The 27590-nt window shown below is 36.8% G+C and overlaps 1 protein-coding gene across 1 annotated transcript in view; it reads right to left on the bottom strand.

The window, feature by feature from the left end:
• LOC131027472 (eukaryotic translation initiation factor NCBP) overlaps nt 1-27590 on the bottom strand; it is a 67794-nt gene that overhangs the window by 20849 nt on the left and 19355 nt on the right. Inside the window, exons 2-4 of the mRNA XM_057957554.2 lie at nt 3825-3920; nt 3606-3710; nt 3292-3369 (exon numbers count right to left, since the gene is read on the bottom strand). Of these exons, the coding sequence (XP_057813537.2) occupies nt 3292-3369; nt 3606-3710; nt 3825-3920 (279 nt within the window). The remainder of the gene's footprint in view (nt 1-3291; nt 3370-3605; nt 3711-3824; nt 3921-27590) is intronic.

Genomic DNA, 27590 nt, shown 5'->3' on the forward strand with positions numbered 1-27590 from the left:
TTTTTTTGAGATTTAATGCAACTTTAAACTATTTTTTTTTTTCAAATTTAGACATTTTATGTTTCGAGCTCTGAAAAACAAATTGAAAAAAATAAAATAAAAGGATAAATGACTTACATCATTGAAGAAATTGCAGTCCCATTACCAATGATACCCTAGATTCAATCTCTTTTGTAGCTGCTCCTTCAATTCCTGCTGAAAAAAATTGTACTTCCTTCACACCGCTGCCCCTCTTTTAGTTTTCACAAACAAAACTTGTAATGAAATAAAATGAAGCCCTTTTTCCTCTTTTAGGGAGAGCTGGGGCATGGTGGCCCACATGGCAAAAAAATGTTTTTTAAGTTATAGGTTTTTCTTAACTTTTGCTGAGCTCTACGCCAGGGCCGGCATAAAGCCCAAACATCCCTTGTCAAAGGGGACATTTCCATTTTTGCTGCAGAAAGGGGACGGCCCAAGGACATTCCCGAGGTGTCCCCTTGTCCTCGGGATATTTTAGAAATAGGGACAGTAAAAAAACCCCGGGGCTGCTTCCCTGAGTAAGCTTGATAATTAGCAATTAGAAACACCAAGCCATTACTTTGGAATAGCCACCAACAAATAGCTATGTTATAAGCATCATATTAATGTGGCTAATGTTCTGCTCTAATTCAGTCAGATAGAAATTAAACTGAATTTGCATTTTACAACAAAATTGATCATCTAGACATGAGATTTTGGCAAATATGTGGATGGTTAACGGTCTCAAGGACTTGTAGATAATTTATGTATTAACAATCAAGTTCTGGAGAGTAAAAGTGTAATATTAGTATAAATCTTTCCATTTATTGCATGTATCCCTTCAAGTGAATTACCTTTGAATTACATTGAAACCAACTCCAATTTTTACCATGTAATTTGTGGACAAAATGTTTACCCTTGTATAAATATGCATTAACATGCATTAACTTCTCTGCGACAATGCATAATCTGCTTAACATATGTACTCATAGAAGTTCATTATGTCCAACTATCTATCATATCTGGCAACAATATTACTCATGATTAAACAAAACCTATATGCACACTGACAATTATGGTAATAAGGTTTTCCAAAAACTGCATATTTGATTGCAAAGTCAATAACTTCCAAACCTCTAAGGGGTACTTGTTGACGTGTTTTTAGAACTACGTCTAACACAGAATAAAGCTTACCAACGATCACTCTATTCTCTCTTGATCAAAGTTATACCGTATGCTAAGATTGCAAGAAAGTTCAAATGGCTAACTCCAAGGTTCCTTTAAGCCTGGACGTGACTTGGTCAGTTGATGAGTTTGTTGTTAACCCAACGGCCTTATGCATTCACTTGAAGAAGATAGGCAAATTTGCGCAAGTTCAAGGATTTGATATGAATGATTTAGTTTTGTAAACAATGTTTTTGCGGGACTTTTTTGATTTGGAATATAATGAAAATAAAATGAGGTAAGGGTCTAAAGAGCTATGCTAAAACTAATCTAGTCCTAAGAACAAAGAGACGGGATTACTATTGCAAAATCAAACCACATTTCGTTTTGCCAGCAGAGCACAACTACGTGAAGGTGGTGCAATCTTCATAGGGTGTGTACAGGTTTTTCAAATCACTAATGGAGACCATCAAGTCGAACAATCTTCACTGATAATCGAAGTTAAGCATACACATAATAGGCTCAGGCTAACTTTGCAAAGTATGCAACAATCAGCTGCACACAAAAAGTATGAGCTCGAACTCTGCAATAAGCAATCCTATCAAATCCAGTTCTTCTAACAACATAAAGCAAATCTACTTTAAATGAAGAGAGCGAGAACATGCAAGCTTTGAAACAACACAATAACACACCAACAATCGAACAATGTATTAAGTGTTTGCTTCAAACAACTCTAAGCAACAATCTTTGAAAACAACCTCTCCTCTGGACTGAAGTGCCATTTTGGGTTTTGAAGAAGATTTCTCCAGACACAGAACATTTTTTATCACTTTTCCACTTCAAGAATGGATGCCAACACTTAGCCATTTTTTATCAAACTTGTCTACTTTCTGACCTTCCAGATTTAGACATATTCTTCAGGAATACTCAGTCTTCGACATCTGCTTGTTGGGACCTGTCACAAATGAACTTTCCAAAAATAGAAACATTTCAAGAATGTTAGAGTTAGAGCCCAGAACAGGACGCAGGATGACTTACTATAAATAGAAAATTACTAAAAACAGTAGATTTGATTTTTAGCAAAATGAAGACATTCTGGGACACAGTAAAATCCCTAAAAAATAGGAACTTTCTAATTTTACTGGGAGGTTCCTCGAAGAGTCTTGATTCCACTTCTGCATTCAGTTTTTCCAAAACCCTAACAGAAACCCCTAAAATCTAGAACTAAAGGCAGAAGCCCTAAAATTGACAAAACGAGCCCTAGACTTAACCAAATTCACTCAAACGAAAAGCAGACTTGATCAAAATGACCCCACAAACACTTGCAAAACAGAGAGACTAGAGAGATTGCTACCAAAAGACCGAGAGGGCCTAAAAAGTAGGGGGTACCCGTTTGGGATGGGGTGATGTGTGATTAGGTCACAACAATACCATCACACATAGTTGCAAAAAAAATATATATCTTGAGACTGACTCTACAAATCAAAAGATAACAAGTTTTTCAATTAATTGAGAAAATAAAAGATGCTGAAGTTTTCATTAAAAAAGAGAAAAAATTGCAGGTGAGTCTTTCACAAATAATTTTGGAGGTTTTTGGAAATAATTCATAAAAAGGATTCACACAAAAATTACCCAGAATTTTTCCTCTATTTTCATGAATTTCAGTGTATTTTAATTCCCAATTTTTCCCAATTAATTAAAATACTCCCAAGTTATTCCTGATTTTATGCTGCCAAGAGAATTGTTCCCGATTTTTAAAAATTGGGAAATGCCAAATTAGATCAGATTGCCAATAAGTCCAGTTCGCAATAACTTGAGATTTGTTGTGAGTTATTGCCCAATTTTGCTACATTGCTATGACAAGGTCGTAACCCAAATGCTTGATGTTACAAATGCACAGACACCAGCTTGCTCCCTGTGAATCTGTCAGTCATGTTTCATAGATATCCAAAGCTTCCACAACATAATTTGGAAATATTAAAACAGTACTCACAAAATACAAAAGCTGATGGAGAAGTTTTCAAAACAATGTGAGAATTCTAAACCAATCCTGAACATTGTTTTGGGTCAAAAAAATGCACCATTGAATATAGAGAATTCAATAAAAGGATAAAGTAGCACTGTTTTTACCAGTTCCTCCCAATATCTGGCTGAGACAACCTTCTTGAGACGGATTATCCACTTTCCACCATTACGGTTTACAGGGTCCTGAACCACAAATAGAGATCTTTCTTATTTAATGAATTTTGATCTCAAAGCCACTTTTAGAAAACTTTCCAAAATATACAAAGATAAACAATGGGATGTATATGTATGTGTATCCCCTTATAGTAGTTTTTAAAATAAGGCTAAGTTGTCCCCTTCTGAAGAGAAAGGAAATTTTACAAGACATAAAAGAAAATTGATAATGCATGCTCAACTCAGTTAAAAATAAAAGTAAATACCTCCCATAAAGGCCGAATACCCTCCTTGAAAAGGTGTAAATTTGTTGGGTTTGGCATAGAAGAAACCCGAGCAAAATGGCAATAGCAAACCCAAAATTCTTCCACCTATTAATTTTCATTTCCATCTTTAAAGAATTGCTTACAAATATGAAAAAAGGTACACAGAAGGCAGCCAGCAAAATCCATTTACTCAAAGGGCTTGTTGGAAAAATACTTAACAGTACTGAACTCCACGATTTTTTTCATGTTTTCCTCATATGATGATTGTGTTCTAACTCCAGCTTGTCGACGAAGGTACCAAAAAGCATATCGATGCTGAAAGAAAAGAAAAAGGGCAAAAACTGATGTAAATTCCATGCTTCATAAAACAAAAAAATCCAATAAAGGAGAGCATGTTATCTTAATGTTTTCTTCACTTCCAATGCCGTCAAGTTTGAAATGCAACTCTAACATACAGGACATCAAGTGTATTTACTGCAAAAAACTTTGAATATGTTATATATACTGTCAACAACTTATTTGGAGTAACTAAACAGAAAATGCAACATACATTCTTGTATTCTTGAAATCAAATTATTGCCCATAACTATTTGTTTTCAACAAAGAAGGAACAGGAATACTTCTCAAAAATCGTTAAAAATCCATTGAATGTAGAATGAGAACCTGTAGAGATTGAAGAAGCTGGCATTCTATTTCATTATTTTTTAACTCCCTTATACATTCCTAATTACTTCTATTGGCATCCACAGATGGGAATTTGTGGAGAAAAATATAAGATTTTTACCAAAATAATGCATATTCAATAACACATTATATTACAAATTTTGGATTTATGGTGGACAAATATATAATGGATGAACTAAATGTAGCATCTGACTCCTAAAAACATTAAAATATGATAAGATTTAGAATCAACTTTTAGTTGAAATTATTATAACCAGAGAACACATCACTGGGTTGGGGATCTCTCAAATTCCTGGAAAGAGGTCTGATACTACAAGGGATGTTCACCCAAGCACCAAATGTACAGAGGATGCAAACAAAATTTTCAAATGTTACCAGATGTCTCTTGAGCTGCGTGTAAAGAATGACACCCCTTGCACAACTTTTGAAAATAAAAAAGGAATAAAAGTAACACAATCTTATTAACATGTATTTTGAAATTTGAAATTTCAAGTATCATGCAGTTGTCTACCAGAAGCTTTACAATTTACGTCAGGAACTCTAGAAATATCATGTCTTTAATTGTAAGTTTTATAAATTCAAAATATAATCTAGAAACTTTTCCTTTTACATGGATATCTCCAAAATACTGTTTTCTGTTTGCTAAATATTCATTTTGTTGCATATCATTTGGAGTTTGGATGATAGCTCTTAACTCCTTTCTCCAAGTAATTTATTATTTTAAAGTTAAACCAATACCATCCTCTTGATTCCTGCTTCTGAACCATTTTAAATGTAAATCCTTGCACTGTTGGCTTCAATTTCTCCTAGTCCAGGATCCTCACTCCATACTGTAGGCACATATAGTGTAGTGATATCTTCTTCCACAAAAAAGAGATGAATTTGTTGCATATAAGCAAACTCAGACTTGGCAAAAAACAACTTAAAAAATAAGTTACAAAACGTATCAATTGAGTCTATAAAACATTGGGAAATGTTTTCTTCCTCCAATCCAAATTGTCTTGCTTCTACTGCATCTACACCCTCCATAGCTTGTTTTTTGAAATCAGCAATATTATGATTATCACCTTTTTGCTTCTGCCACATCTACACCATCCGTAGCTCTTTTTTTTTTTTAAATCAGCAATATCATTGTATAGTTGTTATAATGATCTATATCATAGAAGTCTATAAGCTCCTATGTAGATGTGTTAATCTTTCTTGTGCAACGCCTAAGGTTGCAATGCACAAAATTTGGTCATTGAGACATCACTTCTTTGTGTAAACGGACTAAAACAAACTCCAGCTATGCTCACATCCAAAAGCACTACAAGGTTGAGACAAAATTTAGAGGGCTAGCTTTTAAAGATTTCAAGTATTTCCACCCCAATCCTCCCACCAAGAATCCACAAATAAAACATTCATAAGTTTGTAAGTAAGCAATATTAATAATTGTAATTTGTAAACTATAGGATATAAATTAAGACTTCAATTTTGTATTGGTGAGCACCAAAAGCTCAGCATGCCAAACAATAAACAATATTAATAATAATGCAAAATTAAAAAGGCAAAAATAACAATTTACAATTACACAAATTTAAATGTGACTCACCCAATGCGGGCCACATCCATAGAGAAATAGTCATTCACTTTCTTTTTATTATCCAATGAAGAGCAAATTACAGTTTGATGGATTTTTGCATTACAAAGCCACTTATTTATCAAGCCTTTTTGGCAGTTTACAAAGGTCAATATACATGCCAAAATAACAACCAACTTGTCCATTAAATAATGGGCAATTATTGCTTCAAGGGCGCTACCCCCAACAACCACAGTTGGAGGCATTGCCCCCAAATCCCTACCATGGGCTCCACCCCCGGGCTTTGCAGGAGGGGCTCTACCCATTGCAAGAGGGATGTGATTGAGTTTAATGATCTTTCCAGTTGATGGAAGTTATGTTGAATATGTGGATGTTAGTTCTAAGTCATTGTGGTTATCTGTGTTTCCAATATTTATTCAGAATGGAAGCGAGGTAAATAGTTTATCAGACATTGGTGATTTTAGTTAAGCTTGATGACTCAACTTAAAAGTATATTAACTGTTTATAGAAAAGCAAAATAAATTAGGGGTTTTTAATTTAAAAAATTATTTGGTTGTGTGTGTTATGGCCACATAAAAAGTGGGCATGACACAAAATAGAGGGTTGTGTTGATGTGTTTTTTATGACACCTTCAAACACAGAATAAAATACTAAGTATCTTATCCTCTCTTGAACAAAATCTTCTTGAAAGCTGAATTACACGATCAACCAAGATGACTCCAAGGTTTCTATCGTCATGTCTTGACTTTATGTTGATAGCTCAATGGTTGATGTGATTTTACTGGAATCACAAAGGGGACTTACATTGTACATGAACTTGCCTGAATGCAGCCGGAATGTGAAGACTTACTGTTGACGTGTATTTTGTACACTATCAAACACAGAATAAAATACCCAAGGGTACCTTATCCTCTCTTGAATAAAGTCTCTGAATGCTGAAGATATCGCAAAAAAAAGGATCAATTAGGGTGACTTCAAGGTTCTTCGCTGTAGGATCTCTACGTGTGGATAAGCACCGGTGGTTGTTGTGAATGCTGTTTCTTCAAGGGGTCTTACGCACTTTAAAAGTTGGTCCGTGTTACTCTTACTTGACTGCAGGAACAGGAATTTCCTAACACTAACAAATTCTCAAAAAAGATCAAAAGATAGGGTTTTCAAGAGATGAATTCTAATCTAATCCTAAGAATGACTCAATGTAAGCTAGACTTGGTAAGATTCTACCAATTTCAGTATTGCCAAGGAATTACAACTCTACTGGAATTGATGCGATCTTCTAAGGTGATTAGTGATTTTCAAATCATCATGAATTATAGATACTACCATAAAGATACATATCAATAGTTCAATAATGACTGAAGGTTCAAGCAATCTAAATATCTCCAGTTGACCATGCAAGGCGTCCTTACAATCAGTAAGAAGCTAGTGGTTTGGAACGTGAATCTCACCAAAAATCAAGCACAACACTTAGTCCTTCAAACTTAAATACTACTTCGACTGAGAATGATTCAAGAAAGTAAACAACCATGAAGATAGCCACAAGAATTGCAATAAAACACCATAACTTCAATATTTTATTGATCTCAAAGCCAAAATAGACAACAATTGTTCGAAATTCTTTCTTCACTACTCAATCTTGCTACAAAATAACTTTCTTCTCTCCAAAGCTCTAACTATTATCTATCTCCTTAATATCTAATTTCTAATGACAAAATGAAAATGAGTGAGGGTATATATAGCATCCTCAATTACAATGAACAGCCCAAATCAAAAGAAGATCAACGGCTGAGATTCTGACACCTAAACCCTAATCAGGGTTTGTTACAAAAAGTTCCCCTTTTAGATGAACATTATTAAATGCATAGCCAAATATTTAATTGGCACAAAAATTGAGGAAACATAGACCAATGCTAATTAAGATGCCACGTCATTCTATAACAACCGTTCTTCTAGAACCTTGTTCCCCTTCCAATGTTCTTTCTTAGCATATGCAACGAATCTGGACACAATTCCTTCAATCTCAGCAATAGGAATCTCGAGAAGATTCCTCATTTGTTCCTCCAAGTGGATAACCTGATCAAAGGCAGTGAGAAGAGCCGTTTCCCATCCAGGTTCGAGTTCTTTGATCTTCTCAATCAGGAGCATAGTAGTGAACATTAGATCCCGTTGCTCATCTGTGATGACATTCTCATCTTTGCAAAAGATGACCTTGACTCTCTCTTCCAACTCTTGGAGGTCCACATCCGTCTCAACTTCGATCCTCCTGTAGCTCATCAATTTGTAGCAATTGACTTGATGAATGCTGAGGTGTTTGTCCCTTCTCCAGTTTATCATTTTGTACCATGGATTCCATAGATTCATCAATCTCAGGTACCATCTTCTCTTGACCTTCAGCTTGACTCGCCTTCTTTCCATGTCGAGAAGATGTGCCTGATGGGCGATCTCGATTGGCCTCTTGCTTCTTCTTGGAGGGTTCTCTTTTCTCAGGTCTTTCTTTCCTCTTTGCGCCTCTGGGATGAGAATTGTCTTCACTTGCGCTCGCTCCTCCTTCTTCTGGTCTTTCCTCCAAAGTAAAAGTCATTGGTATTTTGTTCTCTTAACTTCTAATGTTGTACATCCACCCATCTGCGAGTACATGACAAAATTGGAGCCATTAAAGCTCTCAAGTCCCAAATCTTAGGCTCGCTCCAATCTATCTTCACTCTCTTATCTTCTTTGTCATAGGATGACTGGAGATGTCTACCACTGTCCTGAGCTTGATCGGCTACTCTGTAAACTTTGCATTTCCTGATGAAATCTAAAGGTAATCTGGAATGCATCTTTCTTTTCACTTCTAAATCACTTGAGAGATTCATCCAAAAGTCCTCTACCTGAAACTCGTGTTTGTACTTCTTGCCAACTGTCTCCTCCATATAACCATGAGGATCGAAATTCTCCCTCGAGCCAAAGAATGTGAATGAATATAAAGCCAATTCCTTCTCCGCATCTTCCAAGGCTTGAGTATTAGGACACACCTCAACTGAATTCCCCAATATGATGGGCACGGGAACTCCATTTCCATGCTTGTGTCTGAATGCCTTTGCATAAGCTGCCAATTGTCTGGTCACCTCAAGTAGCACTATCCTGTCTGTTGGATACCTCGGCAACATGTAGGGAGGTGAAGGACACCCATGAACTTTGATATATGTAAACTTTTGAAACTGGATGAACCATGCACCATACTTCTTCACAAGTTCTTGTGCATCCAGAGATAGTCGATTGTGGATCCCGCCTTGCAATATCCTAGTGATGTTCATCGTGAAGGTATCATTGACTAACTTGTAGTCACCTCTAGGAGGATGATGCAAATGAACATAAGAGTCACAAACTCTCACTTCTCCAGGTCCTCTTCCGATCACTCCTCTGTGAGGTAGCCCTGCATACTCGAAACTCCTGATCAGGGCATATATGACATATGAGCTCATGTGGAATGATTTAGTAGGTCTTAGTCTTCTCAACTGCACATCCAGACAATGGCTAATAATTCTAGCCCAATGAATCGTTCCTTTTCCTTGGACTATCATTTGGATGAAGAAGAACATCCACTTTTCGAAGTAGAAGGCTTGGGGAGCCCCTGTAACTCAATTGAGCAAAGTTATCAAATCTCTGTACTCCTCCTGGAAGTCGATCCTATGTGGTGTGTTGGGAATCTTGCTCAGGCGAAGACGACTTTTAAGCAACCAATTCTTATTGATGAGATTCAAGCAAGTGTCGGGATCATCTTCATACATTGACTTGGCTCCTTCTAGGCTTTTGTAAATCATATCTTTATGCTCTGGAAGATGGAGAGCCTCACTTATAGCCTCCTCTGAAAGGTAAGCCAAAGTGTTTCCTTCCTTGGATACAATCGATCTCGATTGTGAGTCATAATGGCGGGCACACTCGATCATCAATTCATGACACTGGACTGTTGGAGGGAAACCAGCCGCCTTGATGATGCCACTTTCAATTATTCTCTTCGCGACAGGTGATGGCTTGCCAATATAGGGGACCTCTCGAAACTTCTTCATACTGAAGTTTCCCAAGTTGGTATCTCCAATATTGCTCCATTTGGACACGATCCTGGTCTCCAATTCTTCATTCCTCTGATCTTCTTTCATGAGAGTCGGGCGACTAGTAGATGCTCCCGCCTTTGGAGTCGCCATCTTGACACCTACATAACATTTCACAATTAGTAATATATCTTGAAGTGTAGAAATATAGAGTAGAAAGGAAGATTTAAGATTTTAATTAGGAAACCTCATGATAAATCTTGAGTTATCATTTCCTAATTAACTATGCCAAACTTAGAATTTTCAAAACAAAAGTTCAAAATTCAAATCTTCAACAATGGTCTCAAGATGATTTCGCCATAACTCCTCTTGAGTATTAAACTCTAAGAAAGGATGCAAAAATAGGTGAATTTTGCTAGGCAAAATGTAGATCAAAGTTCTCCCTTGAATAAAATGCGCCTCCTTTAGCCTTCAAAAGAATCAATTCCACTCCCTTCTAGTCTTCAACACTTGAAAGAAAATCGCTCCAAACAAACCAGATTTCGCACCTTCAATCAGCTCTCCAATTTCGCATTTAAAAGGATGATTAAATGAATATGATTAAACTTGATCAAAGCATCCCTATTATATAAAGCGCTTACCCTTTATATAATAAAAAGGAAGATTTAAGATTTTAATTAGGAAACCTCAAGCGCTCATATATAAAAAATAAAAAAAATTCCAAAAGGGAGGGGCCGACTTGGTAAAATAAATAAAAATAAGACCTCAAGCGCTCCATATTTAATTTTAATTTAATAAAAAAATTAATTTTAAATGCCTCCAAGATAGAAGTTCGATTTTTTAAGGCTTAAAATAAATTTATTAAATGCCAAAATGCTTTTAATTTAATGCGAATTTAAGTTTAATTTTCCAAATGCCTCAAAATTAGTAATTTTGGCTATCACTTTAAGGAATATCAACGCTCAATAATGTAAAAATGAAGGATATCACCAACTTCGCCCTGGACCTTCAGTGAAGGTTAGGAGCGATCTTTCAATTTTGCCCTTGCATACCTCCCTTTTTCGTCCAAAACTTCATCTAGGCATTTAAATGGCAATTTTAACTGCAGTTGTGAGTTTGATTTCATTTGATCTCTAGGAGGAAAGTGCTTATTAGGATTTTTTCGCCCTGGATCCTCAGAGAGGGTCAGGAGCGATTTTTCAATTTTGCTCTTAATCCTTCATCTTTTAATTGTCAATTCTCCTTGTGGGGTAAGCAATGATCTCCTTCACTCGTTCTATGCATGCTTGATTTGCTTTTGCGACGCAAAATAGGGGCTTCAAAGATTTTCGCTCTGGGCCTCCAGTGAGGGTCAGGAGCGACTTATGCAATTTAGGCTAGGATCATCAAGTTTTGGAGGTAAATCCTTGTTCATCACGTTTTTGGAGGACCTTTCCACCTTAGCACAACCTTGCCTTAGCGCGATCTTGAAGGGAAGTTGTTGGTTTTGCAAATTTCGCCCTGGGCCTTCAATGAGGGTCAGGAGCGATTTTGAGTCTTTTTACACAAATTCTTGATCATTCCAACTTCAAATTACTCTTAAGGCGTAGAACATCATACTTCACTCCCTACTGAGCCTTGAGAACAAAAATATCATCTCGAAATGCAAGGAAAATGGGCATACTTGGAAATTTCACCCTGGATCCTCAGAGAGGGTCAGGAGCGATTTTCCCTATTGTCATCAAAATTTGCACTCCTAGCATCTCAATTCCACTTCAAGGCATTTCAAACACCGTTTCTACCTTGTGCCTAGGCTTAGCTTTGCTCAATTTTGGAGAAAAGAGTTGGATATTAGGTTTTTCACCTTGGGCCTTCAGTAAGGGTCAGGAGCGATTTTGCAAATTCAAGTTTATCCATCTTTTGTTAGCCCTCCAAATTATCTTCAACGGGCAAAACACACCCTTCCTCACTCATTCAAGCAAGATTTTGCCTTAATTCCTCAAAGGAAGGAGAGAAACTTAGAAATTCGCCTTGGACCTTCAGAGAGGGTCAGGAGCAACTTTTAAACCTGGCTTGATTGCCTCCTTGTTGATCGTCCAAATTATATTCAATGGGTAAAACACACTTGCCTTTATCTGTTCCAATCATAAAAATCACTTTGACCTAGCAAGAAATGTGCCTTTTGAAAATCTCGCTCTGGACCTTCAGAGAGGGTCAGGAGCGAGTTTTGCCCTCTAGACCAAAATGCTTCACTTTTCATAATGAAATGTCTTTGCTAGGGAAGATTTCATCTTGTTTCACACTATGAATAGAAGTTCATGACCAAGAAAGGTCTAAAAATGTGCATATAAAGAATTTCGCTCTGGACCTTCAGAGAGGGTCAGGAGCGAATTTACTCCCCTTGGGCAGAACTCCTTCAATTCATCATCTTCAATCAAGTCTGGACACCTTATCACGCTCATTTCATCCTCCATCATGCCTTTGATATCTCAATTTGACAAAACAAGGTCAGGAATGACTCCAATAAGTTTTTTCGCCCTGGATCCTCAGAGAGGGTCAGGAGCGATTTTTCCCTTAGCCTTCAAAATTCATCATTTTTCATGCCTTCAAATCTTCAAAAGCATCCAGTCACATCCAATCATCCCTCCTGGAGACCCTGCACAAAACAAATTAGAAAAGTGAGTGTCAAATATGCCTTAAATAACATTTTCACCCTGGATCCTAAGAGAGGTTCTGGGGCGACTTCACCCATTCTGGCTAAATTATTCAAAATTTAAGTCTCCAATCACTTCACAAAGCAAAGTTAGGTCATTCTCAAGGCCAGGAACCAATTAGCAAGCCTATCAAAAACAAGAAATTGCACTTAGGATAAATTTCGCCCTGGGCCCTCAGCAAGGGTCAGGAGCGATTTCTCTGTTTAAGGCATCATCTTACTTCCAAAATTTGATCAAAACTTACCTAGGCAAGAACACACAATTTCTCCTTCAAAATGCTAACATTTAGTCAAAATTGGATTTCACCCCAAAAAACCCTAACCTAAGACCCATTTGACTTCCCTGAAAGGCTTACCTTATTTCAATCATCTCGATTCTTCGGGAGGATGCTTAACAACTTTCAAAATTTAACTGGACTCGGCTTGAATAATATCCAAAAGAAACCCCTAAGGTTTTAGCCCTAGCCCAGACAGACAACTCACTCACTCAAAACCCTAAAAGCAGAGAGAAGAACAAGCAAAACAAAAAGCAAAAAAGAGGGGGGGTCCCCATTCCTATGGGGCGATGTGTGAAATGGTCACAACACTTACTTAACCTAGAAAACAAAAAGCAAAAGGAATTAAGGGTTGTAAAAGCTAATCTGATCCAAAGAATGTAGGAAGCAATTGTTGATTAGGTGTGACCAAACCAAGCTTTGTTTTGCCATCAAGGAACAACTACACAAAACTGGTGCAATCTCCTAAGGATAAACTAATGGTTTTCATATCACTAACGCACATCAACCAAACGAACAATGAGCATGAAGTAACAGAAGTTAAGCTTTCACACAAGTTTAGTTGACTACACATTGCAATTTGCAATCAACAAATTACTAGTATGAACATTAGGTACACCATTCATCAACAATGATATCTTCCATTCATCTAACCAACCTTAAAGCAAATGAAAAGTAGAGACCATGCAACATGTTGAATTAACATACAAAATTCAACATAACTTCAATGAAAACAATATGTCTCTTACAACAAGATCTTGGCAACAATCTTTGCCTTCTCCTATTCTAACTTTTAATTCCTCATTGTTAACCATCTTCTATTCTTCTACTGTTCTGACATTGTTAACCTTTACAAATGGGAAAATTGAGCCTTATATAGAGAGCTCATTACAATTCAAAGTAATCAATCAATTTGAGATCAATGGCCGATATTTTACAATAGAACCCTAATTAGGGTTTGTTACAACAAACTCTCTCTTAACCAATGAAATAATTACATTGAATTGGACATATGTCCTTCATTGAATGTCTAACCAACAAGAAACGAGGTAAGGTATGTTGAAAGATCTTCAATGCAATGCCATGTGTCACTTGCTACTTTCTTGGATGAATCGGGTTCAATGCATTTGGACACACTAACTTGGAAGAACTTGATTGGCTTGAATGCAAATAGGATGCCACATGAGCCTCTTTTGAAACTCTCCATTCCTTGATCACGTTCACTTTTCTTTACTCTAACTTGGAAATTTTCCTCCTTGTGATGCATTCACAATCTCAACCTTTGAATTGTGAAGTATGTCCTTCCTTAACCTTCTTTGATCTTGAAATTCCTTGCCTTGGATTTGGAACACGTTGTTGCCTTGAAAAGTAGACTTTGATCTTTGGAATCCATGTGACATGTATCCTCTTCATGCATCTATCAGGTATTTTCTATCATGTTGATGACCTTGATGTTGAAATGTGGAGCATGTGCCTCCCTTGGAACGTTGAGCTAGACCTCAATGTGTGGATCTTCTTGTTGACTTGACTCAAGAGTGTTGATGTTGTGATACTCTCTATCTCTACACTTTCAAGCTTTCAGCCTTCCTCTATGGTGCGAATTCGCCTTCTCCTTAATTAAGCAATTTTTACTTTCTCATCAACCTAAGTTGTTGTGCAGGCCTTCCTTGTCTTTGAGGGTTGATATCTTACTTAAGCAATTTTTACTTTCTCATCAACCTAAGTTGTTGCACAAGCCTTCCTTGTCTTTAAGGGTGGATCCTAAGATGTTGTGCAGGCCCCTTCCTTGTTAACTTAAGTTGATGCGCAGGCTCTTGCTTATGTTGGAGGTTGAAAATTTTCTTTACCTTGATTATTGATTGATTCTTCAAACTTAATATTTTTTCGCCCTCTAAAATTGATTGACTTCTTTGTTTGAGGAGGTTAGTGTGCAACCCCTTGTTTATAGAGATTGATTAATCTCTTAGACTTAAAATCATTCTCAACCCCTTACTTGTTTGTGGAGCTTGATCTGCACCCCCTTCCATTTTTGTGGAGGTATGTTGTCCAAGTCCAATGCCTTGGAATTTTGCTCTCTCCTAAAGATGAAAATTGAAATGCACAAGAGAGGAACTTCATTATACAAGAAAGATTTTATTTCCTTCAAAATCATTATTTTCCCAAAGTCAAAGCCTAGAAGGGAATTTCCTAGTTCGTTCACCTTGACTCCTTCCTAACAACCTTGGCAATTCTTGCAACATATTGACATTATTGACAACTTACAAACTCAAGCAATCCACAACCTGACATCTCTTATTCACTAGCCAAGGTTAACAACTAAAGAAACTAAAACCAAGCTAAGCAAACTAAGACGCCTAATCTAAGAAAAAAGTGGGGGGTCCCCATTTGCAATGGGGCGACGTGTGAAAACATCACAACAGGTTGCATATTCAAGTCACCAAAATTGGTAAATTGTCAAGAGTGTTGGAGTGTCTTCAATGAGATTTTCAGAGGATTTTGTCATGGTCAAATTCATCGGCTTCATCATGCCACCTATCTAAAAAAAGTCTATTTTTGTCCATGCCATAAATAGCTCATAATCATGCACGAGATGAGAGCTTTTCAGTGATACTTGTAAAATTTTAATTGTTAGTTCAACTAACAATCACATGTATTGCAATTAGAATTGATAATTTGTACTAAAGCTTGCATGTTATGCAAGTACTCATTTCATTTAGTTTCATGTACCTTTGTGAATAATATGAATGTCTTTTTGCACTTAGCTTAATCAACACTAATTCTCAAGCCTGCAGATTGTTGAAATTACTGTTCACTGAGCATTTATGATTGTTAATCTAAAATTCAATGTTTATTCACTCAATAGGATTTATTACACCTGTCCTACTCTATTGAGATGTTTTGTTGTGTGCTAACTGCTAAGATACATTAAATAGTTTCTACCAAATTTACAAGCTTTGTATTGCAGCTCTTTTCGAAGTTGGATATCATGGCTTTGTACCAAGTCCTTGATTTAGTTTACGAAAGCCATCATGTTTATGCATATTAATCTATTCAATTTGAATGTGTACTTGTATTGTTCAATCTCGATATTTAGCTGAACAATACAAGCATTGAGCCTTAAAGTTATTTTCAATCAAAAAGCATATAATCCTTTGCCTAGAGTTCGAGTGTCTTGACCTTTTACCCTAGGCAAAACCAAAAATATATGATGCAAGAGCATCCATGGTCAAAGACAATCCTCATCAACCAAAAAGAGAGTGTTTGATTTTAATTTTTTTTAAGATTTTGGTAGATTTTGTTGTAAGTCAATAAATGCAATATATAGGCCAAAATATTTTATTTAATATTTGGTCACTTATTAATGTTGCCACAATTTTCATGTAGGAGATAGTTTTGGAGCCAATTTCGAAGTTTGAATTTAATAAGACCAATCTTGGCATGGGTTTTGGGGAGTTACAATTGATGCCAACCCATTAATTGCTCCTTGGAAATAGGAATTCAAATTTGGGGAGCATGTTGATGTGTTTTTTACACACACGCGGACACAGAATAAAATACCCAAAAGTATCTTATCCTCTCTTGAACAAAATCTCTCAAATGCTAAAGATTAGCTTAAGGATCACTTGAGAAGACTACAAGGTTCATGAATGTAGGGTCACTACGTGTGGATAAGCTCAGTTGGTTGATGTGATTATGCTGGAATCACAAGGGGACTTACATTAGAATGCCTGAATGCTTGATTTGCTGGAACTCAATCATTTGATGTTGCAATATGGTGATGCTTTTTGGTCCTGAACTAGCTCGCGTTTGAAAAAATGGCAAAAGGAAAGGGTTGAGAGAGTCTATTCTAATCCTAAGAATGTAGGAATATAGATGAATGACTCGGTGGAATCCTACTGAGCGAGGTCTCACCATCAAACTGAAAAATTTGACACAAGCTCAGTGCAATCTTCTAAGGACCATTCAAAGATATTCAAATCATTACAATCGAACATTGATCACCATTCAAGTTAATGCATAAGCAATGGACGTATAACGATTCGAAGATAAGCTCATATCACTCCAGTTGACCACGCGAGGCACACTTACAATCAGCAAGAGGCTAGTGGTATGGAATAAACAGATTCCACATAAATGTATTCAACAAATTCCTCCATTCAATCTAATTAACATGAAAGTAAATCGAGAAGTAAAGACCATGCAAGTTGTTGAAGCAACAAATCAAATTCACCATAACTTCAATGAAATCAATTGTTCTCTACAACAAGGTTTGGCAACAATCTTTGCCTTCTCCTAATCTAATTTCTATTCTAATTGCTATTCTATTCTCTCCTATTACAAACTATTAGCTATTCTCCAACTATTAACCTTTACAAATGAAGAGTCTGAGCTTTATATAGAGAGCTCATTTACAATGAATGGCCAGGATTGAATCTCCATCAATGGCCAAGATTTTACAAACCCTAATTAGGGTTTGTTACAACCAACTCTCCTTAGCCAATGAGAAAATTACATTCAATGAGCTTGGACCAATAGATATCAAAGGTATGTACATTGAAGTTTGCGCCTTCATATATGAGCTTGATTCATTGAACTTGGACGTGTTGAAGTGGAACCTTTCTGAATGGTGGAGGTAGTGACTGGGATGATGACTAGGATTCCACCTTTATCTTGTACTTCATAATCTTGATTTGATTCATCATCATGAAGGGATGTTGAGAGATATCTCTTGATACTCAACATTTTTCAGTTGCTCAATGTGATGATGATGATGAGAAGCAAACTTTGATCAACTCTTATGAAACTATCTGCTTCTTCAATCATGCTTGATGTAGGTCTTGCGATGACTTTGGTTGATCCTCCTTCGTTTTTCAACATACTTGATGAATGGTGCACCTGATTGAATATATCTCTTCGTCGAACTGACTTCAGTTCTTGGATTCCCAAAGGGAATTTAAGCTTGTAAAACATCCTTCCATCATGTAGGTTATCCTTCCTTGATGCTCTAGTGTTTGCTGATGAAGCCTCTTGATCTTGCATAGTTCCTTCTATCCTGGCTTGTATATCATGCCTTATGATGATTGTATGATCTCTCCTTTGCCATCTTATGATCTAGTAGCACTTTGAGTCTTCTTCATGCACTTGAGGTGTTCTTGATGCTAATGGAGCTTCTTGAAGAGGTCTCCCTTGTATCTTTGTCCTTGGTGTTAAAATCTTCACCTTGAGATCCTTGTTCTGATCTTCCTTCAACCTGGCCCATTTGATTTCTTTCCTTGCCTCCTGCAAAACAAACAAATGGGCATCAATCTCACATGATATATAACCTTTACACACTCCCATTTTGACTGGATCTCTTATTCTATACATTGCAGGTCTCATATGTGTTTCTATAGGGGAGATTGCTCCTTTTGATAACTGAATTCACTGTCTGGAAGGTAAACTTAATGTCCTAGGGCAAATCTGGGTTGTCTAATGATGAAATTTGTCTTCCTTGATCATCAAGTTTGCACCTTCAAAGTCTGATTTTGCCCCTGTGCTGAAGCAATTCGCCTATATTCTGATGAAATTCGCTTCTGTGCTGATTGAAGATTGCTAATGCTTGATGAAGTTCGTTGTATGATCGGAATAGTTTGCTAACTTGCTGACAAAATTCGCTTTAGAGAGGAGTTGTGTTTTGAGTTGACATTAAAATGATCCTTTTGACCTCTCTTATATATGCGATTTAGGGTAAAGATGTGACTCTTGGGTATAAGGCCGACTTGGTTTAATGCAAACAAAAACTAAATTGTCTTCCTTGATGCTGGCCAACTTAACAGATCAGACCTCTTCTTCTTAGCAATTCGAATTTGCATCAGTTTTGGCACCAAAATGCTTGCCTTTGGGAATTTTGCTTTGGGTCCTTGGCAAGGTACACACATGATTCGCTCTAGGACCCTTGGAAGGACAAGACTCTTGATAAGAATTTTGCTCTCTGACCTTGGCAAGGACAAGACCTAAAACAAAATTCGCTCTCTATCCTTTGCGAGGACAAGACTCAAAATGGAATTCACTCAATGTCCCTTGGAAGGACAAGGTCTTGATGAAGATTTCGCTCTATGTCCTTTGGAAGGACAAGACTTAAAATGAAAATTCGCTCTCCTTCCTTTGCAAGGACAAGACTCAAAATAAAAATCGCCCTATGTCCTCTCCAAGGACAAGGTCAAGATAAAGAAGTTCGCTCTATGTCCTTTGGAAGGACAAGGTCAAGATAGGAAGTTTGCTCCACGTCCTTTGGAAGGACAGGACTTGAAGGAAAATTTCACTCTCTGTCCTTTGGAAGGACAGGACCTAAAATAAAAAGTCGCTCTATGTCCTTTCTAAGGTACGTTACCTTGTGTTGAAATTCACTCCAAGACCTTCGGGAGGTACATCAATTGGAAATAATTCGCTCTAGGACCTTGGTAGGGGCATGATAAAATTCGTTCTCTGACCTTGGCAAGGACAAGACCTAAAATAAAAATTCACTCTAAGACCTTAGCAAGGACAGGGTCAAGTAAGAAATTTCGCTCCATGACCTCTCCCAAGGACAAGGTCTAAAAGATTCGCTCCATGTACTCCCCCAAGGATAGGGTCTAAAAGATTCACTCCAATCTTGAAGCAAGGTACATATCTCTTGATAAAAAAAATTTGCCCCAAGCTTTGAGCAAGGTACATGGTTAAGTGGAACAAATTCGCTCTAGACCCCTGACAAGGTACATGACTTGGAGATGATGTTAGCTCTAGGACCTTAGCAAGGACATTCGCTCTAGGACCTCAGCAAGGACATGGCTTGAAATTCGCCTTGGGACTTTCGGGAGGTACACGACCTTGTGAAGGAATTCACTCTTGACCCTTGGCAAGGTACAGGAGCTAAATGCAAAAATTCACTCTGGAAGGTATGTGACTCCAAAATTCTCTTTCACTTGGTTGGTTTTGACCTTAAGTTTGCCAATCTTTCCACATGAAAGCATCATCAATTCGACCCTTAAGAACACCTATAGAGGAAATTCGCTTTGTGACCTTTGGAAGGTACATCACTTGGTGAAGAAATTTCGCTCTGGGACCTTTGCAAGGTACGGGACACCAAATTCTCTCTAGGACCTTTGTGAGGTACATGCCTTGATAAAAATTTCGCTCTAGGACCTTTGCAAGGTACGGGAGTCTATGTCCTTAGCGAGGTATGGGGTCAAGGTATTTGGGCAAATTTCGCTCCAGCGAGGGAGCAAGGTACGCATTCTTAGGAAAGACTCTTGACTTAGTCCTTCAACCTGACTTTGCTCAGTTTGTTCAATCTTAAGTCCTTCATCTATGAATCATTTTTGCAACACTTGATGTCTTACTTCACTCCACTCAGGAGACCACCCTGACATGATGACTTTCTAGATACTTGAGAAACTCTATCCCTTCAATGCAAAGACTAATAGCAAAGACTCTAACACAACCGAGAAAGCAAAAACTGGGGGATCCCCATTTGCAATGGGGCGATGTGTGAATACCTCACAACAGAGCCCAGGTTGTGTTGACAAACTTCTTCAAATTTGAGGCACCCAGGTTGTGTTGACAAACTTTTTCTAATTCGGGTCCTAAATGCGAGGAGTGGGAAGACTAGATGAATTGTCATTTTTGGCATGTTGATGAGTGGAGTTGGAAAATGCCTTTTGGGTATTTAATGCAATTTCTAAAGTGAGTTTAATACTTTTTCCTTGGTGAAGGCATAGCCTTTTAAAGGTTACCAAAATTTGGGTTAAAGAAACTCTTGTTGAATTTGAAAGTTGTAACTTTTAACTAGGTGATTTTCCAAAAATTGGAGGGGGAAGGTTTTGGGTATAGCACTTTGGCGAGAGGCTCAAAACTCATGGTTTGCTCATTATTGAGGTTGATTTGCAGCAGCAAGAGGTTTCTAATATCCCATTATTGATTGCAGCAGTTTGTTCGTAAAGATTTGCAGGTTGAAGGAGCAGTTTCACAGAAGAAGAAGGCCATTATCAAGGAGAATTTTCTGTAACTCTTTCTTGTTGAGGTTAGCCATTGTATAACATTGTTATATCAGATTTGTATCTGTATTCATCAGACCATAAGGGTGCAATTTCATGTACTAACAGATTTATGAAGTTAATGTATTATTTCTGGAGAGTTTGAATGAAAAGACAAGAGTCTTTACTTGCAGATTTTCCTGCAAATCCATAGCAATTCTATATTTCTTTTGTTGTTGTTTCTTGTGAGAGAGGGTTTTGTGTGATATCCCTCTTGCATCAAGCTAGCCTTTACATTTTATTCAATATAAATGTGAACCACCTCAAAAATCATTGTAAATACTATAAATTGCACGTACATATCGTCCAATTTTATGTTAATTTAAATATATAGAGAACCTGCTCTTGTAATTGAAAGAGCAGTTTTCTTGCACATCTATTTCATTTTGTGTCGCATTGAAAGGTGTGAATTAAAATGCTGAAAATCTCCCAAATGGGATCAAATCTATTTCTATTCCCAATATAATAGTGTCGGGTGGCCTCTTTGGCCTTATTGCCCGTCTTATACATGTATCCCATTGGGTTTTAATCTGCACTCACCAAAAAAAACCCTCACCGAAGGCCTCTAATATATATATATATATATATATATTAAAGTTACAAACTTACAATGAAAGGAAAAACTTTTAAAAATTAAAAGTAAAGGATTCAATTTGAAATTTAAATTGAAATTTGAAGTTACCTTGATCTCTACAGCTCTCTTCACAAAGACATTGTAAAAAACTGCCTTTGTTGTCCTCTCTCCATCAAACTTTCAAATATAAGTCTAGGCATGATTGACTCACAAACATTTGAATCAACAATGTTAACAAACAAGTCATGCTAGGAAGTTAGTTGCAAACCTTGTGATACCCAATCACACATGATCTTTCTCCTTGGTGTGATCTCTTATCAAGCTAGGAACACAAAGGTGATTAGAAACATATTTTTTGATGTTCCTTGCATCTTCTATAACCTAAGTTGTTGATCAAGTACAAGATACGAAATTAGGTACTCAGGTACAAAAAAATATATCTTTGGGTACAGGTATGAGTATTGATATATAAAAATTTACAATATATATACTAATATATTATAATATATATATTAATATAATATAATAAATATATTATATTATAATATATGTAGAGTCAAAAATTGCATACCCCTTTGCAATTTCACCCACACTTTTGTAGCCACTTTAGTGTCCATTCCCCTAGCATTTGAGTAGGCTTATTTCAACCCATGCATCACCCTTTTCCCTCTCCAGATGCTCAGAACACCTTCTCAACAGCTACCTTCTTACGCCAATTTCATGTTGACCTCATTTTTCTTTGATCTCTTGTTGTTGAGCGTGATTTTTTTGGACATTCGCACATCGTGCTATCGTCCTACGACATCTTAACGTTCAAATGTCAATTTCGAGCGTTTTGCCACTTGTCACCTACCCAAGCCAATGGAAACGACTCAAAATCCTCCAAAATGGCTCGACAACCTCTTCTTTTCCTCCTATTCTCACTTTTAAATCTATTCTTCCACTATATGAAATCTCTCTTGGTTCTCCCTTAAAATCTTTGTTGTTCTCTTGGCCCTCACAACTTTCTCTTGCTCTATCTTACTTTCTACAATTGTCTTCATAGATCTCTTGGCTTCCTTAAGCCTCTTGGGTAATATCTTGCTATTCTTATTGTATCTTGAAGCATCTTGGGATTTCTCACATCTCGTGTCTATCAATTCATTTTATCATTTTGTCCATTATATTTCATCTATCTTTCTATTTCACTCCTACGGAGGTGGAAACACCAAAACAAGGACTTGACTGAGGCAAGTCACCAAACAGCCCCAAACATTTTTGCTCTTCTTATGTGCAAGATTATTGGAGACATTCAACAGAATGGACGTTTGCTTTACTCGTTTAAATCATTTATATCTTGTTTATTTCATTTATATTTATCTCTGATGTATATTAATCGTTAGCATATTTCTAATTTTGGGTTTTGTAAGTTAGTTGGAGTACAGTGTTGGGTTTTTTGTGTTCTTTGTGCATCTTTCTGTTCAAGGTCCGTAAGAGACTAGAGTGCGCCACGCAAACATCTGTACATTGCACTGGCATCCTTGGTCGAGACACACAGATTTGGACCGAAAACTCTCTGTAATCTACTCTTTCCGTTCCTATCATCAAAAACTTATTTTTCCTTATCTTTAATTAAATATCTTCACCAATTTAGCTGGTTAGACATATCTGAATGTATTTGTGAAATTGGTTTTCTATGGAACATAGTTTTCTTTTGTAGGGTCATATTTCCTCCATTACAATATATATATATGTAATTCCCCCTTTGGGTATATGCTTGATTTTTGCCCAAAATAACAATTCAAACAATACAATTTATTTACAAAGAATATTCTATAACTAACTTACATAATTGTAATTAAACTTAGGAACAATAATCAATTAACATTAAACAAAATGATCATATAATGATTCCTATGCATTTCGATCCATACTATAGTTTTTTTCCGACAGCCAATCATACTAGGGATTTAATGGGAACACACAATAGCGGGCTGAGAGACTGTTCTCCCCAACTTAAGCCCAAGGGCGCAGAACATCCAACCAAGGCAATTCAACCCCTTGGCCCACAAGCAAAACATCTTGGGGTGGTCTACTTGATTGAGGGGACCGGTCTGCTGCATCTCCCTACCATACTTCCTTACTAATCCCACATTTGATTGCTTGTAGGAAAATTAATTGATTAAATACCAATTCTAAGAATCTTAATAGATTGACAATTTAAATCAATAAATAAATGCAATATTCACAAGAGATTTCATAATAAACAAAAGACTTAATCATATTGCATACCAGTTTCTTGTTAAATACAAATGACTGCCTTATATCTGAATCCTATTCAGATCTCTGAATTACTGATCCTGTTTGGTGCCTTTTCTTCAATTGGTGGTCTGCCTTATATAATCCTCAAGAGAAGACAGAGAGTCACCTCTTTTACCAAGAGTGGCATCCTTTATAAATGATGTGTCTCCTCTTAATTAATCGCTGCCCCTTCATTTAAACGTGTCATGCCCCTCCATAACATCCATATTCGCACCATTTCAAAGTGCATCATGCATCAAGGAAACTTACAAATAAGAAAATTGTCTTATAGCCTAAGACTTAACAATTTTCTATAAAGCCCGATCAGACCTAGACTAACAGCGAGGGAAGGAGCCATCTCAATTACCTATTAAAGCAGCAATGACTACTTAAGAAATATTCACATATATTGAGGGCTGACTAACTTAGTTAGAAATTATTAATTAGTTTCCAATAATAGACCACTTGAAGAATACACCTAATAAGCATATATTTAACACTAATGCTGAACAATAATATTAAAATGCAGATATTGATGTCCATACTAATAACACACTAGTCAACAATTATGAGATAATAAGGACAACAATTCTCTTTGAGAGACACATCCCTCCAAACAGAGAGATAAGGGAAGTGTCCATTCATCGCATGAAGGTTATAAGGAGAGACTTCATATCATAGAAGGATGTGAAGGAGAAAGACATGAAGTTTGCATCAAGGAAGAAATCAGAATTAAATGCTATCATTATCAGAACAGCAGATTGGTATGTTGTGTCTTGCTTATAAATCAAATATTTATTTACAATTATATTATATCTGAATACTATTAGAATTAAGGGCAGATATATGTGTAGACATCTAAAATTAATTAAATATTATTTAATTAATTTAAGCCTTTCCACATAATTAATTAAACCTTATTTAATTAATTTTATCATTACAACCTTATAATCAATTTATCAAAATTGATTATTCCCCTTTTCTTCTAAAATCATTAATTTTTCTAAATTCCACTTAGTTAATTAATCCTAATTAATTAACTTAACCTAAAGTGATTCCTAGAAATCACTTCTTTTAATCCTCACTTAGCCTAATTAATTCTTCCATAATCATGCTTATCATTATCTATTGTAGCGTCCTAAAATTGCGACACTTGCAATTTCGACTGCATTTGGGTCTTCACGATGGCGATGCAACATGGAACCTGAATGGAGACCCCGAAACTTGCTCATGACACCAAAAACTGCATTTTTCCAGCACCCTGCTTGATCCCTCCTTGCACCCTGCTGTCACGGGAGGTGGGACCAGAGCGCCCAGCGCCCTGGTCCTTCAGGATTAGGGCGCCCAGCGCCCTGGTCCCCCAGGACCATGGCGCCCAGCGCCCTGGTCCCTGGCCCTATTTTGGGCCCGGTCTCCTATGGGACTTCGGGCCTTTTTGTTTGCAAATTGGAAAATAACATTTCCTGGTCAGCCTAAGGTCGGGAAAATCAGTCTTTTAACCCTAATTGGCAAGTATATAAACTACATTTCCTCTCTCAAAAAGGGAGGAGGACATATGTGTACAAAAGGCGCGAAAACGATATTCAAACATTCAAGCATTCAAGCATTCAAGCATTCCTTCAAACAATTGATCATTCTAAGTCTCCATTCAAGGCTAAGTGTTGCATTCAAGACAAGGATTCAACCATTGAAGAGGAGATCACATGCTACAACATACAACATACAACAAACAACAACATCTATACCTTCGCATATAAGGATACAAACATCCTTACAACAAGGTACTAGTACTTGTTTTACATTACAGTCATTTACATTTACAACATTTCTCATTTCTTGGTTAATTCCAAAACCGGGGTTTGACCTAAAGGCAAACCCCTAATCCCTAACCCCCCAATCGTCTTCGCTTTTCTGTGTGTAGGTTGCAACTACGCGGCTGAAATTGAAGATCTAGAATCCTTGTGCAGAGACGAACAGATCCCCCTTCGTTTCGCGGATTTTTCAGAGGACCGTGTGCACGCTGGGCGCCATCGTCCCATCAACTTTTGCTCAAATTTGCAGGACAGCGCCGTCTCGACATTTTACTGCTAATTCCAGGTCCGCAGCTTCATATCATATCCCTATCTCTATTTATAAGTGAATCTTTCTTGCTTCTACATGCATTCCTAGTTCAATCTTTCTATCTACATTCTTTACAAAAGAGGGTATCCTTGCTATCACAACCCTTGAAACTCATATAGAATCCAATCTTGCATTGCGTGGGATTGGATCTTGTGGGTTTCAACCCCTCTTTTAAATGTAAAGTCCCTCCTAAGTGAAAACCATCAACCCTAGTGACTCTCCCTTCTCTCTCCTTGGAGTTGGGGAGGGGAGAACGACTAGGGTTCGATTTTTCCGCTTTACATTTTGGTGAACCCGACGTGAACATCCTTTCTGATTATTCATAGTTAGATCTGAAAATTGGATTCCTTGATTACATTTCTATGTTTGATCTTTTGCAAATTTTAGAGGCTAATTGCATAAAAACCTTAAAATTTTCTTTTTAAGTAATTAAACTTGTGAAATGTTTAATTGTTAATGCTTGTTTCAGATCTGCCCTTCTATTACAAATTATCAATTCATATTTGTGCGTTAATTTTGAAAATTAAGTGGTTAAGTGTCAAAACCCTAATTTTTGAAACCCTCTTGATTCAACCTTTGTCCGACAATTTCACTGATCAAAACATCTCCAAATCAGCTGTAACTTTGGATTCCGCAATAAAATCACAATATCTTTCATCCCTGAAAATTTGGAAAAAAGTTGCGAGGACCATGTGCACTCCGAGCGCCATCGTCCCCGACATTTTTTCCGAAATTTCGGGAGCTAGATCTTACTGTATTTTTCTGCTAAAATCCAAAATTTTGGCCGATTTTATCAATTTTAACACTTTCAAAATTACAGTCAAAGTTGGTCTAGTGATTGCTTGGATTGAGGCTTCTAATCATTCAAAAAATTGTTGAAATTGAAATTTGTGTCAAAATTGTGTTTCTTACAGTCCTAAATCTGAAAAGTGTGTTATCATTCATTCGAAATTTCAGTGATTTATTCAAATTTTTGCAATTTGTGACTTTTGAAATTAAGTGCTTAATTACAACAACTTTGATTTCCGCTTTCAAAATTGAATTTTGCGTGAAATTGAGTCAACTTTCAAATTTCAAAACTTGCATTGCTTTTGGTATTCCCTCTAAAATCATAAAATTCAAAATTGCAGTTTCCCTCTCTTTTTCAAAATTCAAATTTTGCATTTTTCGACAATCTTGGTAGGGTTCAATTTTGAGATTGCAACTTTAATTTGGCCTATCTACAGATCGTAAAATCACTCAATTTTTTCAGGTTAGCTGTAAAATCATCATAACTTTCATCCCTGCAAATTTCGAAAAAAGTTGCGAGGACAGTGTGCACCCCGAGCGCCACGGTCCCGGACATTTTTTCCGAAATTTCGGGAGATTGTCCTGATTGTATTTAACAGCTTAAACCTAGAAGATTGGCTGGTTTTACTGAAATTTGCTACCTCTAAAATTTAAAATCTTCTCTCTCTCTTTAGTGCATGAGTTTTACAACAATAAGCCCTACTTACACTATTCCCGTTAGACGAAGCCTTAGAATTAAGTCTTTCCAAGGTTTAATTACTGAGGAGATGGAACCTAATTTGAATGGTCTTTTTAACGAGGACATGGGTAATTCCTCTAATCCTCTTAATGATGAAGAAGCTCTCCATGAGGTTTCTGTAGAACAACTTTCAAAATTGGATAACCAATTTGATGATTTTCGACAGTGGATGT

The sequence above is a fragment of the Cryptomeria japonica genome, chromosome 4, assembly GCF_030272615.1.
Source record: "Cryptomeria japonica chromosome 4, Sugi_1.0, whole genome shotgun sequence".
Taxonomy (NCBI): Eukaryota; Viridiplantae; Streptophyta; class Pinopsida; order Cupressales; family Cupressaceae; genus Cryptomeria; species Cryptomeria japonica.